The 16,312-nt window shown below is 43.7% G+C and overlaps 1 protein-coding gene across 2 annotated transcripts; it reads right to left on the bottom strand.

The window, feature by feature from the left end:
* Positions 1–626: 626 nt before the first annotated feature.
* LOC131889872 (uncharacterized) lies at positions 627–12,390 on the bottom strand. 2 transcript variants are annotated; one of them, XM_059239099.1, is made up of 4 exons: positions 11,522–12,390; positions 4,861–5,267; positions 4,135–4,530; positions 627–1,020 (listed from the first exon to the last, which is right to left on the bottom strand). In XM_059239099.1, the coding sequence occupies exons 1-4, from the start codon at positions 11,991–11,993 to the stop codon at positions 868–870; spliced, it is 1,428 nt and encodes a 475-aa protein (XP_059095082.1). In that variant the 5' UTR covers positions 11,994–12,390; the 3' UTR covers positions 627–867. The 2 variants fall into 2 exon arrangements, with proteins under 2 accessions (XP_059095082.1, XP_059095073.1); XM_059239090.1 differs by lacking the exon at positions 627–1,020 and adding an exon at positions 1,066–1,548.
* Between the last annotated feature and the right edge of the window lie 3,922 nt (positions 12,391–16,312).

The following is a 16,312-nucleotide window of genomic DNA, read 5'->3' as shown; positions in this document are numbered from 1 at the left end:
GTTCCAAGTCATGAATCATTTTCCTCAAGATCGTTTGCCTCCTTTCTTCTTCATTGGAAAGGAACACGCCGATTTTTTTCGACATTAAAGCCGAAAAGTGGCGATAAATCACAGACGGATGCGAGTTGAACTTGTACATCTGCAGACTCCATCGAGACGACCATCTTATAATGCGACAGCGATGACATAGAAACACTCAAAATGAGTGCTCCTCGTTGTTGACCACTGGTTGAGGCTTGTTTCAATGATTGAGATATGAAGACAAAATTGAGCACAGTATTCATTCCATGCTTTACCAAGGCACACGGTTTGTTCCCAGCTTTTTTGTGAGGGTCTGGAAAACGAAGAAATATCATTGTTCTCAGATCCCCAGTGGTTCAAAGTGGAGCCTCCAAATAAATTCCAAAGAGACCATCGCAATCCTGAGAGAGAACGAAAGAGAAAGAAAGAAAGGCTGTGGGCGCTCAAAGAACGGCCATTCCAAACGAAAGTCTTGACAATTATTTCCCAATTCGGATGATTTAGATTTCGTTCCCAAGGAACTCCGAAGAGCGCTGAAGGAATTTAGTTCTTTTTTTCTTCACATGAATTGCACAAACTTGTGAGTAATGAGGAGCCGGTTCAACCTGGATCTCGAGGGACGTTTTTGCCCTTGGTTTATTCCAATTTCTACTTCGTTGAGAGGCAACATAAATAATAACATTCATTTGTCGTATTAGTACAAGAGGATCTCATGCAATTTGGCAAAATATTGTGTCTTCTCGAGCCTCATTGGGGGAGGGGGGGAGCATCCGTAAAGAGTATACGTGATACCCACCGACATACACTTGTTCGAGGGTTAGTGAGAAAGTGAGTTCAAGGTCCAATCTACATGATGGAACAGAAAGAGATTCCATTGTTCATTATATCATCCATGATATACGAAGCCTCGAGGGGTCCCACAAACTCCTGTTGTTGGTCATACTCTCTTCGGGCCTCGTATTGTTCCAAGTAACGCGCGTAGTATTCAATGTAATAAGTCTGAAAAAAAAGAGAGCACTCAAAGTTATGCGTACGGAATTATTTCGGTTCGGCCCTGGACCAAATCTCCACTCTTTGCCCGGGGTTTTGTAGCGGTTCTAGCTGTTATCTCAATAAGAAGACTTCAGTTGCCCATTTCCTACCTTGAGCAACCCAAAAGTCTTTAGGGAACGTATATACTGAGTAGTGGCGCGCAAAGCTCACTCAGCCTGGCTGTTGGAGGAAAACTTTTGAAACAAGCCCCACGGATCCAACGTGTGAGCTTACTCCCAGATCGTTTGCTAACTCATCAGAAAGCACAACTTCCCTCGGACTCGAGTAAAAAACGACTCTGACCTAAGGACGCCTAGGCTACACTTTGTAGTGTCTCTCATTTGTGTACCTGAGTTTCATACCGTCAAACTTGGGCTTTGTCTCGCTAAGCATGTCCATGATTTTTGGGGCCTTTGTTCTCCAAAATGAGATGGGATTTTGGTGGGTCGGGGACTTCACCTTGGACTCATTTCTAGGATCGTCCTGTGCACAAATCTAAGGAAATGATCATTAATTTGGTCGTACTCGAAGGTCAATCATGTCTAATTATCCTCAACAAAGAGACAGGAAATGAGGTTTAGCCATCTCGACAGAAAAAAAGCGATGGGGACCCGAGAGACAGCGTTCTTTGTGTCTTAAGTAAAGAAACTTGCTACCCGAGTTATGGAAAATTCAATGGACTCTTCCGACCTTCGACATTGGGAGGAGTATCGGAACTCAATAATGGGAAGCCTTCGTATAGCCTTTAAGACGGGTTTATATGTGTTTCGAGCTAGAAAAGACGAGGGAGAACAAGACGCTGAAGAAGGAAGAAGAAGTAGTAGGTAGATATAATTTATGCGTTCCAGAGCATTTCAATTTTTCACAAGGGGGGATCCCTGGTGAAATCTCACTATTTTTCTATTTTCCATCACTCTTTTTATTACTATTTTTGCTTTGTTTGCAAAGATATAATTGTTGATTTTGATTTTTTAATTAATGTTCGGCTGGGCCTCGCGCGGCATAGAAGTCTCATTCAACGAGGCTTTTAGTCTAATACAAGCTAATGCTGCGTCCGGTCTGGTTCAACAAGACTCAAAATATCTCAAATAGAAAAATGATTTAAGGAAATGTTTTTATATGATAAAATAAACAACAAATAGTTGAATTGGATAGCTAATAAATTAAAACAAGGATTTAACTTTGTGGGACAAAAATTATCTCAAGGATATAATTATGTGAGAAACTCCTTAAACTCTTTCCTTAATAGAAACCAAAAAAGCCTGATGGACTTATAAGAAGGATTTATTTACCTTGTTCCTAAGAGTAAGGTCTTTAGACATGTTTGCTCATGTAGTCATGGATAATGATTTTTGATTAGCTTAACACTATTTTAAGATTGTGAACTGAGAAAAAGTTCATTCGAATCAATTCACAAAGATGGTGGGTGTCACGTTTTACAGACAGAGATTCAAGATTGGCTTGTTTCACCCATCCAAATACGGGTCTACGGGTCTAGTTTCATCAAAATCAAGCCAGCCTAAAACGGGACGCATGTATGGCGGGGATAAAAAACCTTGATCTTCTTTGGATAACTCATGGTGTTGAGGATGACATGATTCCGTTCAACGCAATGCTAGAAATGGAAAAATGGAGCACAAGGTGGCGAGCGATAGAAAACGCTTAATTTGTAGAATTTCATCAAAAGCTGTTTGCAGAGAAACATACTACAAACAGCATAAACAATTGTTCAAATTTTCAAAAATGAAGAAAACAGCAAATAAAATACGGTTTACATGCTGGGAAATATTGTTCATTTTTGCCATTTGGTTCATTGGGTCAGAACTCTCACATTTTTTATAAGTTATTCATTAAAATATGATAAAATATAATCAATTAAAAATGAGATGGAAATGGAAGAATAGTGAGATTTCACCAGGGATCCCTCCTGTGAAAAATTGAAATGCTCTAGAACGCATATATTATAACTACTGTAGTAGTACGTTGAAGAGGACGAAGCGAAGTTGCTGAGGCAAGTAGGTCAATAAAGCCTTAGAATCGAAGTCGTAAGTAAAGTTTTTCTCCGAAAACTGCAAGCATGAACTTCAATTTGGACCTTGAGATTCGCTTTGGGATGAAAGTGGGACGTCGAATATTCCACGTTCTTAGACTTGGCTCAAAATCGACGAGAGCATGGCAAAGATGGGGATCCTGAGAGTTAACAAATGAGCGTGACGATCTAATGAGGGTAAAGCTTCCTTCCAAAATTTTGCTGACACTAGAAAGGCAATCAATGTGAACGGTTGTTCAGCACTTTCACCAGTTGGTCTTTCTTGATTGAAGAATTCCATGGTTCGTATTTCGTCTTGAAGGCCCTTCGAGGGAAGGAAGAGGCAGAGGGACCCTGACGACTCTAACAAGCTTTGAAGAAGTCTTAGGAACGACACCTTCAAAACAAATATTTGCTCTTGAAGTTAAGTGGAGAGAGCCCGTTGATTGCCACGACGACGCGCCTCTCAACAAGGTCTACGGTGTCTAAGAAGAAAATCCCCCACGAAAATCTTGAGAAAAAATGAGATGCTCCAAATAAAGGAGGAAGATATTGCATTCCAGAAATGTTCGAAGATTTCCCTTGCTCCATTGTGCAGATAAAGAAAGAGAGGTTGAGCAGCAAAAGAACGAGACTAAGAAGCCAACCAGCAAATGTGTGTGTTTCGAGGTTGGTCCATGTTCATCAGCCTTGCGCTCTTTCAGAAACCTCTTCTACGTACAGAGTGCTTATCACCAGCAGCTTTTTGTGATCCATGGGGCTCCAATAAAGAGAGAACTTCAGAGAAAGATAGGGAACATCCGTGAGATGGGGAACAAGCAGCTAGCAATGAGGAGTCGAGACGTCTAAATGATAGTGCTCTATATTCCGCCATTAGAGTGACGCAGAATTCCTCCAGTACTTATGGCTTTCTTGGAACACCCTTAAATGTGTTCCATTCTTAGAAGTAATAGGGTTTCAAAAGTACAGAGGAGACTCAAACACGGCAATGCATGTGGTGAAATGAGAAATTTCCAACACTCCCACAGAATGTTAATGCATACTATGCTCACCTGACATTTTGGACAATCGCAAAGGTCGTCCTCGGTAGGAGAACTGGCCTTGAAATAGTTGGCCTCTTCATCAAGCTTCTGAATGTAGAGCCTGAGTAATTCTTCTTTGGAAATGGACGGTTTCTCAAGGCCAAGGGCGGCTTCCAGCTCTTGTTCCTCAGGACCCAAGGGTTGGGTGGGTGAGTTCGTCGAGCTCAATGCGGAATACGGGATGTTCTTGGCCAGGGTGGGGGTCTGTTGACCCGAATAGAGCGCGGCGCACCCACCCCCCGGTCCCGGATGAAGGTTCTTTCCGGCCATGTACTTCCGGTTTCTGAAGGGGCTAGGAAACTTACTCCGGAACGGTTTGTTGCCTTTGGTCACGCTACTGGCAGGACGACCACTTAGAAAAGGTGACTGAAAATAAAATGCGGAAATCTAAGTTCCCTCTTTTCTTTTATGCCAAGGTCTTTTGAGAGGCCATGAGGGGGTGGATCCAGTTCTACTAAATCCCCTTGTCACCAGCAGCCCCTAACCTCCGCGGTGGACAATAATCTGCAATGCCCTTTTAATAGCTTTTCCACCAAATTCTAAATTAGGAAACTGTCATCCCCAGAAACCTGGGGAAAAATACCATCGAGTTGGTAACTTTCGTTGGTTTAATCTAGTCTAGCGAGGGCGACATTAAATGGTAGCTTGCAACTTATCTCCGCACTAATTAACATGACAGTTATGATGGTATCATACCTTTGAACTCTTGCCGTTTCCACCCACGAAAAGGGCTGTATCACAATCAGTTTCTTCGGTCAAATCGGGGTTCGAGGCTGCGACATTGACCATGAAGTCCAGCCTAGTTCCAAGGTCAAGGTCGTCAGACAAGGTGGACGAACTATTGGAATTCAGCCTCAAGTACAGAAGGTCTCTTCCTCCTTCCGCTTGACAAACTGAATGTGATGAGTTCTGATAACAGGCACAGCTCTTGTGATGAGGGTTGTTGAGGTGGTGATGAGTATTTTGTTGCTGATGTTGTTGTTGAAGAGAATGATGATGATGGTGGTGGTGGTGGTGGTGATGGTCGTGAGGATGGTGGTGGTGTTTGTTGGTTTCCATTGGTGGGTTCCTGTCGCAAGGGGATGAGTCCATTGGGAATAAATCTGGAAGCAAAGTGAATTCAAATGTAAGAACGGTTTGGCCTTAGTTTTTGGAAACACTTCTTCTCAAGGTCAGTAGTTTTCGGTCAGCATTCTTCACCGCGTCATTCATCGTGGACGGCTACAAACTACAAAAGACCGATGCAACATATAATAGAGAGGGGATTTTAGGGAAGTCTGTGGAGGTTCCCAGTAACCGAGCTTCATGCCCTTGGTGGTGCGTTGCATTTTCTGTAGCCGAATTTTCAGAAATTTATGAATCATTGGCGAAAGTGCAATCCTCTCTTGGCAGCACAAACCTTGTCAACCCTTGAGCATAAATCCCATTTTTCTTGTACTTGACAAGCCATAACTTTTAATTTCATGTCATTTCTAGTGGATTCATTCCCATTCCTTTACCAAGTGACTGTTCTGCATTTAACTCAAGCTCAAAAAGAACACGTTCCACACCAGTAATCCCAACATATCTGCCACCCACGATGCCTGAAGGCCAAGATAGTGTAGTGCTCTCAACCTGACGCCCAAAACCTCTATAGATTATTCTTATTCAAAACTCGACGGGAAGAAATAGTGAACGATAAAATGAAACTGTCCTTTTGAAACGCTTTTTTTGCCCACTTCAACATTCATCCGAATGCCTTTGAAATAACCCTTGAAGTAAAGGATCGATCATATCAGTCAGTGGCCGAGTCCATTGGTGCAGTAGTAGTAGTAGTAGTAGTAGAAGAAAAATCTCCGCGTTGCCCAAAGCAAAGGGGGGAAAGAATAGAGTTGGGGGGGACCCTTTCCACCCGAGAAAAAAAAGAAAAAAACTTGAGAATCCCTTGTTCCAGGTCGCCATTTTGGGGAAAGATCTGTCCTTGGAGACCTGGAATAGATATCACATGTAAAGGAAAACTTCCGGAAGCTAACCCATTTCAGAAACTGGGTGAAAAGAAGCAAATTTTGAAAGTTTCCCTAGCTTTATGCCCAGATCCTGCAACAAGATAGAGGCTCATCTGGGCAAGGTAAAACAGGGATGGGCGAAATTTGAACAATGGCCAAGTCTCGTTGAAGGAGAATGAAAGGTTCATTTAAGGCGCCTCCAACAACAAAAGGGCCCACAACTGAGAGAGAGCGAGAGAGAAAGAGGGGGGAAAAATGGAGCAAAACATGGGGCCCATTTAGCAAGACCTGCCAGAGTTTTGGATCATTTGTAGCCCTATAAAACCCGTTGCGTGTGCCCTCCCTGGCTTCCAGTTTTCCGCTTTCTCGTAAACGACCAATGCAACAATATTGGAGGTTGGAGGACGGATGAGCTTGAAACGGAGAAAGTTGGGACTATCAAATATGACGATGGGCATTGAGGACAGAAGAAGGATGGGTTGGGGCCTTTTATGCCTAAAAGAAACACGCCGTCTTCTATCTCTCTACTTCAAAATAAGGCCGGAGCCCTGCCTTCCTGCTCCCAAAATATCGTAACAAGTTTAGCGTTGTTATGAAGCGAGGTGGAAAGATATCCTTTGGTCACAAACAGGAAAGACTCCTCTTCCTTTCCTTTGGATCAAACAAGATATCCGTTGGATATTCCCTGCTTTTTTGAGACCCTCATCAAGGATATTGGTCTTTCAGTGCGTGAAATTAGACCGAAGTTTGCCCATCAAACCACTTCATGAACTCCAATTCTTTGCGCGTAATTCTAATACGCGTCGCTTTTCAGTCAGGACTATCTCTCGGTCTGATAGTAGGCCGATGATGCGCTGTTATCAGACACAGACATGAGTTGCATTGGCATTGATCTACCAATCACGATCTCTTTCCACCCATCCATCTATCCATCCAACCAAGACGAGACGAGGACCAAGAGGACAACGGCGAGAATGATGGTACTGATGCTGATGAGGACGAGATGCGACTTGGGTGATGGTCTTGAGAAACCTCAGGCGACAGCTGTGCGTGCTTTGATCATCCATCAAGATGGATGCATGAAGTCGTTCCGCGTTTGTCAGCCTGGCTGCCTTCCAAACCTCGACCATTTTCCTTCTTCTTCTGCTTCTCCTTCTACTTTCCCATAACAGCCGTATCCATTTCCTGCCATTGGCATTGATAGTGATGATCGTTCTCCTCTTTGACCAAAGGATACCCCCCGAGGATGAAAGGTCGCCTTGGCCATTTGATATTCACCCAAGGCACAAAAAGGACACTAGACAAAATTATCCCTGGATCTGCATGCATAATTTATCAAAGGAAAATATTTGCCCAACATCAGCCAAATTCAACCAAGTAGCTGAAATGCCAATGGGTGGCGGGCAACATCTCCCTCCTATGGGAGCATGCATTCTTCCTCTTTGGCCTCATTGGCCAGAGATGACTGGGGATCAACGGCGTTTGCCATTCAAAGTCACACATCCTCCTGAACAAAGAATCAGTCAATGGACTTCCTGAAAGGCCATTTTTGGTACAGGGAACCTTGTAACAGTGCCGACCTACTAGCCAGAGCTTCAAGATGTTGGATGCTGGATCTTGATCTTGGCAACGACACAAGCGTCGCAACTCGGATCTTGTCAGGTGAGATTGGATTAATTAAGTCAGGGGAAAGCTAAAGTGGATACCCAAAAGAACCTGAATAGTAATGAGTATAGAGAGCAAAGAAAGAAAAGAGAGCTCGAGGGCAACGACGAAGAACCATGCTCCATTGGCTCATGCGAACTCGGTTAGATCTTGGGAACAGCTCGAGGTAATATCATCATTATTAGATCATTGCTTTGAAGTTTGAGTTCAAGCTGATAAAGTTTAGCTCAAAAACCACCGAAAGAAGGATTCCCTAAATACAGAAACCTTTCAAGGATCCACAAAATTTTGTTAATCTCAAACTTAGTTGAAAGCTCCAACTTTTAATGGGTGCCTGTATTCTTCCTTTTGTATCCTTGTGCCCCATTCCTCTAGTAATACTTCGTATTCAAGATATATCCCTTTAATTTATTCCTCCTCCCTGCTTGTTGGTACGTGCCTACGAAGTATGAAGAGGAAAAGCATCGATACTCATAACGAAATGTTATCTTACTGCGTTTCATCATCTCATTTAAAGAGAAATTAGTACTTGTTAGACTAACGACCTTGGTATTGTCGTACCAAACGTTTGAGGCAAAAATACAGCGTATGAGAGACAATTCAATGACAAAAAGCATAAAATAACGATGCAGAATATAAGATGAATGAGGAAAACCATCGATACTAATCACGAAATGTCATTTCTTTGCGTCCCATCACATTACATAAAGGAAAGTAGTTAATTGTTTAGCTTTCGCGCTTGGTATTGTCGTACTAATCATAAGAGTTGAAAAATACAGCCTATGCGAGACGAGATAATAACAAAAAAGCAAAACATAACAATACAGAATATAGGATGAAGCCGGAAAACGCTAATCACAAAATGTCGTCTCATTTTTTCTTCTTTCTTGTAGTAGTTAACCTCATGGGCTTTGTACTTTCATGCCAATCATATTAGACAAAAAATAGCGCCTATGAAAGACGAGTCATAATAAATAAAACCTAAAACAACATTTATGTCGCAGAAGTCTTTGAACAGGTGCTTTTCTCTTTTTTACTTCAAAACATTTTATTTCAGGCATCACAAGTGCCGATGCTAAAAGGAAGGATCAAAAGTAGTTAATGCCTGCGATCTTCCTCTCTAAACAATATTCAAGTGTAATACATCGATCGCTTTGTCAGATCATATACATGCTCCGCAATAAAATTACTTGTTGGGCCGAGGAGTGACTTTACTTTTGGGTTGTAACGCGGTAATCACCTATCTCCATTTTTGGAGCGGCATCAAGATTGAATGCGTCATGACGTCTGGGCATTCGGATTCCACTCAAAGCTCTTGAGCACCACCACTACGTACACACTCCTCGTGCCACTGGATGAAGCTCTGACCATTCATGGTCAGACTTTGGCCTTTTGTCAAAAGTGACGTTATTTTAGTGCAAGAGCAGACCGCTGTTCTGCCTTTATCTGTCATTTATGGGTCCCAAACCGAAGTGAATAGTACTTGAACGTCGTTGATCTTTATGACAGGGCACGAATGGAGGCCCTCATTTCGTTTCCCCAGGCCTTTTCACGTCATCACTCAAGTTCCCCTCAACCTTCGAGCTTTCTCACTCCAAGCCTTTGAATCCAGATGAGATTGTGGTCGACCTTGGATCCAGTCAGCTAGCTTGGAATGACTTGATTAAACGTACAACATCTCTGGGATAAGTTTATTTAGAGATGTGTTGGTTTCAAATGTCAAGAAGCCAAGCCTTGTGCCTCCGCCCTCCATTGTGTGACCTGGCCATGTTGCAGTTAATGGGGCTCGGGTTGGGACGGCACGTGCGCGCTCACAGTGGCTTCGGAAAAGTTTTCAACCCTTCCCATGTCAGGCCAAGTGAAGTCAGCATCCATTGAAGAGTGGGTGGCCTTCTCTCCTTCCTTTTCTTTCTTTCTTTCTTTCTCTCTCCCCCTCTCTCTCTCTGCATTCAAGATCTCTCTTTGGTGCATCTCTCTCCCCTCTTCCCTCCACATTCACCTCCACAGGAATGAACAAACGAACGTGGGTGAGTGCTTGGTTGGTTGGATGGATGGATGGTTGGATGCAAGGTCAAAACATAGCTCCTCCTAGTCACTGATCTCTCCCGTTGGGCACAAATTGGAACTTTCGGGTGCATCCCCTCTTTAAAGATAAAGAAACAATCATGGCCTAATTTCCTGCTGGCTGCTTTCACTTCCAAAGAAAGCGAGCCAGCAACGGTACTGAAGATTCCTGGAACTTGCGAATGGATCATGAACAAGATCCTGGCTCCAAAGGCCCCAATTCCCGTTTAGAATATCAAGCACGTCAGGATGAAGGGTAGGCTTGACAGTGCACATAATTTCAAAAGATTTTAAGGGTTTTCAAACGAGAAGAGCCTCCAACGGAGCGAGTCAGCACACATCAAGCGACATGCTGAGGCACCAATGCAAAGTCAACTTTTGCAAACTTTCCCTTTTTCCATCTATTTTTCATTTTTTCTGCTTGTGTTCCTTTCATTGTAGCAATTTGAGTCATACTTCCCAAAGCGAAAGGAGCTTCAAACTTGAACGAGGGATTCTCCATCAATTCTTCATAATTGGATTGAAGCTATATTGGACAGGCCCAAAGAAAACAAAAGACTCAGAGATATGATTCGATGTGACACGGAAAAGTTGGAAGAAAAGTGGATAGTGAGCTCCCAACACTGGAGATCAATTAGCTTTCGGAAATGATGGCATGAACCAAACTTCCTGAAGAAAGAAAGAAGAAAACTTTGGAATTCAGTTCAGATTCAAAGTAAAAATGAAGGAGTACGAAAGAAAGCGTCATTCATCCATCTTCTACAAAAAATAGTGAGAAGAGCAAGGGTCTGGGTCTCTATCAAACTTTTCTCTCTCCCAGTTAATTTTGATGTTAACATGATTATTTAAACTAGTCGTGGCTCTGACGCCTGAAAGGGTCCTCTTTCTAGTCGACAAAAAGGCTCAGGGTTTTTTTTCGTGAAAGAAATGCTGGAATTGGATTCATAAAATATTTACACCGAGTCCCAGACAATAGGAGTTAGAACGAAGGGTCTTGATCCCTTTTTCTCTCGTCTTCTTGGTGGCCTGTCAAGCGAAAAAGAGTGATTCTGGCCGATTTGCGGGTTCTCGTCGGTAAAGTTCTCTGCAAGATCATATCTTTTTCAAAAGGGGGTATAAAAATCATGACCGAAAGACATAAAAAGGAAAAGATCTGAAAGAGCTTCGGGCCGACTTCTCAAGCAAATTAGGTCCAATGACTTTGGACAATCATGATGATTGCGGGGCTATTCAGCCTAAGACATTTGGTTGGTGGTCTTCCTTCGAGGCGGGAGAAACTGAAAATGAGGCCAGTGGAACTGAATAGACGGAAGTGGCAAAGGGAAGAGAAAAGGTCTTCTTGTCTAAGCTGCTTTTAAAGAGGAGTCTCATTAGCAAGGCAGTACGGCCACTATTCCCCCAGGATCCATATCCACACTCCTCTTAGAATAGGACGGCCATGAAATGAACTACCCCAAGGTCTGTTGTTCCTTGACGTTCTCTGAAGAAAGGCGGAACAATTGACAAGACTTTTAGCCGTCTTTCCAGGGAAATGAGATAACCTCTTGGGTGTACTCTCGCAAACCCAGGCCTACTTTCAGGAGGCTATCTGTCCTCCATTAGACTGATAAGAACAAGGGGCCCCTAAATCGAACGTTTCTTACCAGGTGAGGTCTCTTTCCAAGAATTCGAAGACGTAGGCAACACTGAGAGCAATTGCGAAGTCGAGCCATGCACTGAAGACACTGGATGATCCCCGCCGCGGTCAGAACCACTACTACACGTCCTGCCAAGGAGGCTACTCTTCATCCCACAGGTGCAAACATGAGACCGACTAGTTTCATTCAAGGGCCTTTCGGCCTCACTCTTGAGCCGGCCCGAGGCCAAGGCGGCTTTACCTCGCCACCAATTAAGCCAAGTACTGATTTTCCGACGCTGTCGAGTGGGTGTGCTGGTGGACGAACACGACGAGGAACTGCTGCTGCTCATGCTTGTGTCTCTTCCTATGTACGAAATACTTCCGGATCCATGATGGGCTGGGTCAGTGGTAGTGTCCCTACGTTTTATGGCACTTACGACTGGGGTGGGATGGGTGCTCAGGAGTGGAGGTCGACGAGGTTGCACAACTTCGGCCATTTTTCAACTTTTTGCACGTTTTTCAGGTTGGGTTTTTGTGTCTCCGACGTCCCGGAGGGAGCACGAAATCGACGTCTACGGCACCAGATCAAATGACAAGGTAGAAAGACTGGTCGGGCAGGACTTTGCTTTTGCTTCGAGACCGTGGTTTGAGGACGCTGAATTGTCCTCTCGGTATTTGGGGCTTAAGATGCTCGAAGTTGAGTGAAAAGAGCCTATTTGTGTGGTCCACTGGGCTGTCTGATTTTGGGTGACAAGCTCTTCTTCTTGAGTTCCTTTCCCGAGCTCAATTGCTTTACAACTGTTTGACGCTCAAACGAAAAGCGAGGATGAAGGCCCTGAGAATCCAACAGAGAGAGAGAGAGAGAGAGCTAGCTAGCTCACAGGAAAACGTCCAATGGAACTCATAGCGCACAAAAGTGCGACGGGAAAGGAGGAGAGAAGCAAGCAGAGGAACACTCTCTCAGAGGGCTCAGATTATTGTGTTTTGAAAGCGCCTCTTCCAATTCGTACTGAACGCTTGGAATTTGGGTAAGGTTCGGCTCGGTGTTACCAAAGTAAAGCCTTGCGGTTTGATCCGTCATTTCATGCCGAGCTCGGTCTTACCTACAATCTCAACAGTTGCTCAAGACTAAGCAAGCACTGGCGTGTACCATCTCAAGCTCTCTTGCACAATATGTGTGATGCAACTTCGCTCTACAACGTGATTGCTTCCAAAATCGTTTCTTGCATTCGTACTTTAGTGTGGAGTACTTTTTATAAGTACAGTATACACTTGAGGGCCCTTTAAGAATATTACGTTCATTTCTCTACATGGTCTTTTTCAGCAATTGAAATAGGATATGTTTTGTCCACCTGAATCGGTGCAAATTCTCTTCCCAGGGGATATGCAGATGACGAGAAAAGATTTAGAATGGTATAAGTGTTTTCTCATAATTCATCTTTCATCCCCCTTTTCTCTCTCTCCTGGCCTTTGAGAAAAAAGCATCATGACGTGGTGTATAGTTTAGCGGAGCCTTATTGTGCGGGTCTACCGTGTGCAAGTTGAGCAATGAAATGAGGCGAAAAGTTAGAATGAGTTGCGCGACAACCGAATGAGATGTACATTTTATTACGTATTTCTCCCTCCGTGTCTAGCTTTTCTGCCCTAATTAGATTCAGGAAATTGGATTCAATCTGACCAGTGGAGGTTTTTGTCTCGGCCTTCTTCTCCAGATGAATGTAATTGATTATAGCAAGACCTGTTTTAGATGCTGGGGGGAATCAGCCACCTGGAAAATAGGTTCTTTCTCGACCACTCAAGTTTAGGGAGCCATTTGGTCTCTTCCCCCACTTCAAAAAAAAAACACGTTCCATTTGAAACCCACTGATACAAATGAAAACGGGATTGTGTGTCTATGATTGTCATTTCCTGAAGAATGGACTTGGTTGAAAAGTTTAATGACACATGTTGAGCCGTAAGAAGAGTCTAGCCCGTGAGTCCAACTTCAAGCCCAAAAAGTTTTGATCGACGTGAGGCGAGTTTTTTATACCGATGGCGAGAAGATGCCCTTGTTCTCCTCCCACCTTTTCCTCTGAAGAAAAAAAAACTTCATCTCTACGTCAAACAAGCATAGGGCTCATCTTAAAGGCTCCATCCAGTATTGTACGTACCTTCAGGACCCTTCACGTCGCTTTTGTTCTGGATGAACTAACTCTCGTTCCCAAACCCTGTTTTGGCTTCTCTCATTGCAAGCCGATCTTGGCCAATAGAGACGAAGAGCGAGATTTGATGGGAACCAGAGCCACTGGGATCACTTTGAGGATATCAAATGGATCACGCACAAAGATATGGACCCAAAGACCGAGAGAGGGAGGGTCTGACAGTCTGACGGAGGCCAGGACAAGTTTAAATTCTTCGCCAAAGTTGCCTCGAGTTGTAATCTGATTTCTTGCTTTTCTTTTTGTTCCTCTCCGAATTCAAAAGTTTTTCTCTTTCTTGCTGTCTTGCTGTCTTTCGCTCTTTCTTGGCCTCCCCCTTTCCTGAGATCTTGGCCTCAGCGGAGGGAACATAGCTGAAAGAGAAGGAACAGTATGGTTCCCCAGGATCTTCATTCATCAGAGATGAAGGGAGCTCTTCTTTGGTCCTTGGTTTCCGACAAATGCGAGACTTTTGACAATCCAATTTCATAATAAGTTTCCATAATTTAGTTCGCATTTTATCTATCAGGATCTGCCAACACTTCTTTGTGGCATCACACCAATAATGGCATTAACCATGCGACCAATGCAATTCGAGCTACCATTTATCTATTAAATACGAGCACTCTCTTGCATGTGTTCGGGTGTTTCTTATTCTCCTGTTCTTTTTGAACATTTCATCTCCTGTGAGAGCTTTGCGGTAAACCAAGATCCCGAAATACTCCTGGATCTAAAGGACGAGAGGAAAATGGTGGATGCTCATAGTCAAAACCACCCATTACTCGCTCCAAGTCTTCAAACAACACTCCTCGACTTTTCTACGTATGTACGTATATGCACTGGCCCTGGCTGTGGAAAAATAGGTTGGTGGGAACCAGTCATTAGGAACAGGAAATGAAGTCTAGACCTGGCTTGATCTTGCGTTATCGTTTTTTGGCTCCCTACCGACCATTCACGGCAAGATTGATGGTACGGTTAATTAAGTGAGGGTTGACTCGTGCTTGGGTGGTTGGTAAACATTGTTCAAGCTTTATAGATACAATTAGAATGATGATATGTGTTGGAGAAAACGAAATGTTTAGCTCACTCCCACGCCCATATCCGAAAGGACTATTCGTGTTAGAAGCGAGCGATCGAGCTTGGAAGCTGCTTGTTTAATCAAAGGAGGTGCAAGTTTGGTGAGCAAACAACTCCTGGACGTTTTGTTCTGGGAAAACAAGACGATTGCCGGTCTTCTTGGCTCCATGGCAAATGCATCTCTCACCTTTTTCTGGATGTAGGGAAACAAGTTGGGAGAGGAGGAGTACAGAGCACTACTGGGTAGTAGTAAAGCAGAACGGGCGACGAAGACACTAGGAAATTGAAGGAGGCAATGTTGCTACTTACTCGTCCAGTCATTTCTTGTTCCCAAATGGAGTGAATGGGCCGAAAAACATTCAGAAACCAGGCGGGTTTCCATTGGAATGGCATCGTATATTTTGGCTATGATGTATGATGGTTGGTATTGATGAAACTGTAAGTGGTTTCCCTAGTGTGGGGAGAATTTAGAACGTGCGAACCACCAGAAAAGGCGTTTCTTGCCCACAAGAGCCTTTTATCAGCACATTTGGACCACGACCGCCATCATATTGAGAATGGTCAAAACTTTGGGTTGGAATAAAAAAAAGGGTGCAGAAGAACGAGAGATCCTCTCTTCTTCTCACCCTTCAAATTTGAAAAAGAGCTTCTAGGTCAAGAAGACTGAAGACAGATGTTGGGAAAATCCAACCATCCGTGTTCCACTAGTTAGGGAGGATGTGAGTTGTGAGACCGAAGAGCAAAGATGAACGTCTTTTTCAGTAGAGATCACATTCAAGAGTCCTGTGGAATGACTCAAGCCTCGCCAACGAGTCAAGATAGAGGGGACAAAATGAAAGGGAATCTGGAAGATGATTCATATATATTTACGCCCATGATCCTCTTCGGTCCATTTTTGTCCCACCATCAGCGTGGAACCTTGAGAGTCACATATCGTGGGAAGTTAGTGGGTGCTTGCCAACAATGCTCCATTGTTTCAGTCTGGGGGAACATAAAAAGATGGATCGGATTGACTCCGTGGTTCCCCGATTTGTGCCAATGGAATCTCAGGCAATGGCATGCGCGACGCATGGTCTTCAGGACCCTAATAATGCTATCAAAGCCACCAGCAACCGCATCCAGCACTTCTTTATTGACAACTGGTATAAATTTCCGATTACCCAATATCAAACAGGAAAATGGGTCCAACTCTGGCTCAACGACGCCTCCATCCCACTTTGATTTGGGCTCCATCCCGAGGAGTAGCCATGTTTCACTCTCCAAAGGAATGGTTTGGCACATTTCCACTATTTTTTCCCAGTGGCTGACAATGGAGCTTCTGGAAAGTGAGAGAATCAATTTATTTCCCCCAAGAAGTTGCTGCTCTCATGGGTGTATTATACACGGATTACACGCATGTACTTTCCGTGGGATCTAAGGCTATTCTCGATGTGGCTCTATGAAGCATGTTCGAAATGGATCTCGCTAGCTTTGTACAGATGATGCATGTTCCCATCGGATCAGCTCATGTTGCAGTATTAATGTCTGATTAGCTCAGATATTGTCTCCTACATACTAGATGT

This window comes from Tigriopus californicus, chromosome 1 (genome assembly GCF_007210705.1).
Source record: "Tigriopus californicus strain San Diego chromosome 1, Tcal_SD_v2.1, whole genome shotgun sequence".
Taxonomy (NCBI): Eukaryota; Metazoa; Arthropoda; class Copepoda; order Harpacticoida; family Harpacticidae; genus Tigriopus; species Tigriopus californicus.
Note: the sequence above shows the minus strand (reverse complement) of the source record. Positions and strands in the feature narration are given on the sequence as shown.

Coding starts and splice junctions, on each gene's coding strand:
- LOC131889872 (XM_059239090.1), bottom strand. CDS start 11,993: ATGGCCGAAGTTGTGCAACCTCGTCGACCTCCACTCCTGAGCACCCAT. Junction 5,268..11,521: donor TTGGAAAGAGACCTCACCTG/GTAAGAAACGTT, acceptor CTTTGCTTCCAG/ATTTATTCCCAATGGACTCA. Junction 1,549..4,134: donor GCGATTGTCCAAAATGTCAG/GTGAGCATAGTA, acceptor TCATTTCCTTAG/ATTTGTGCACAGGACGATCC.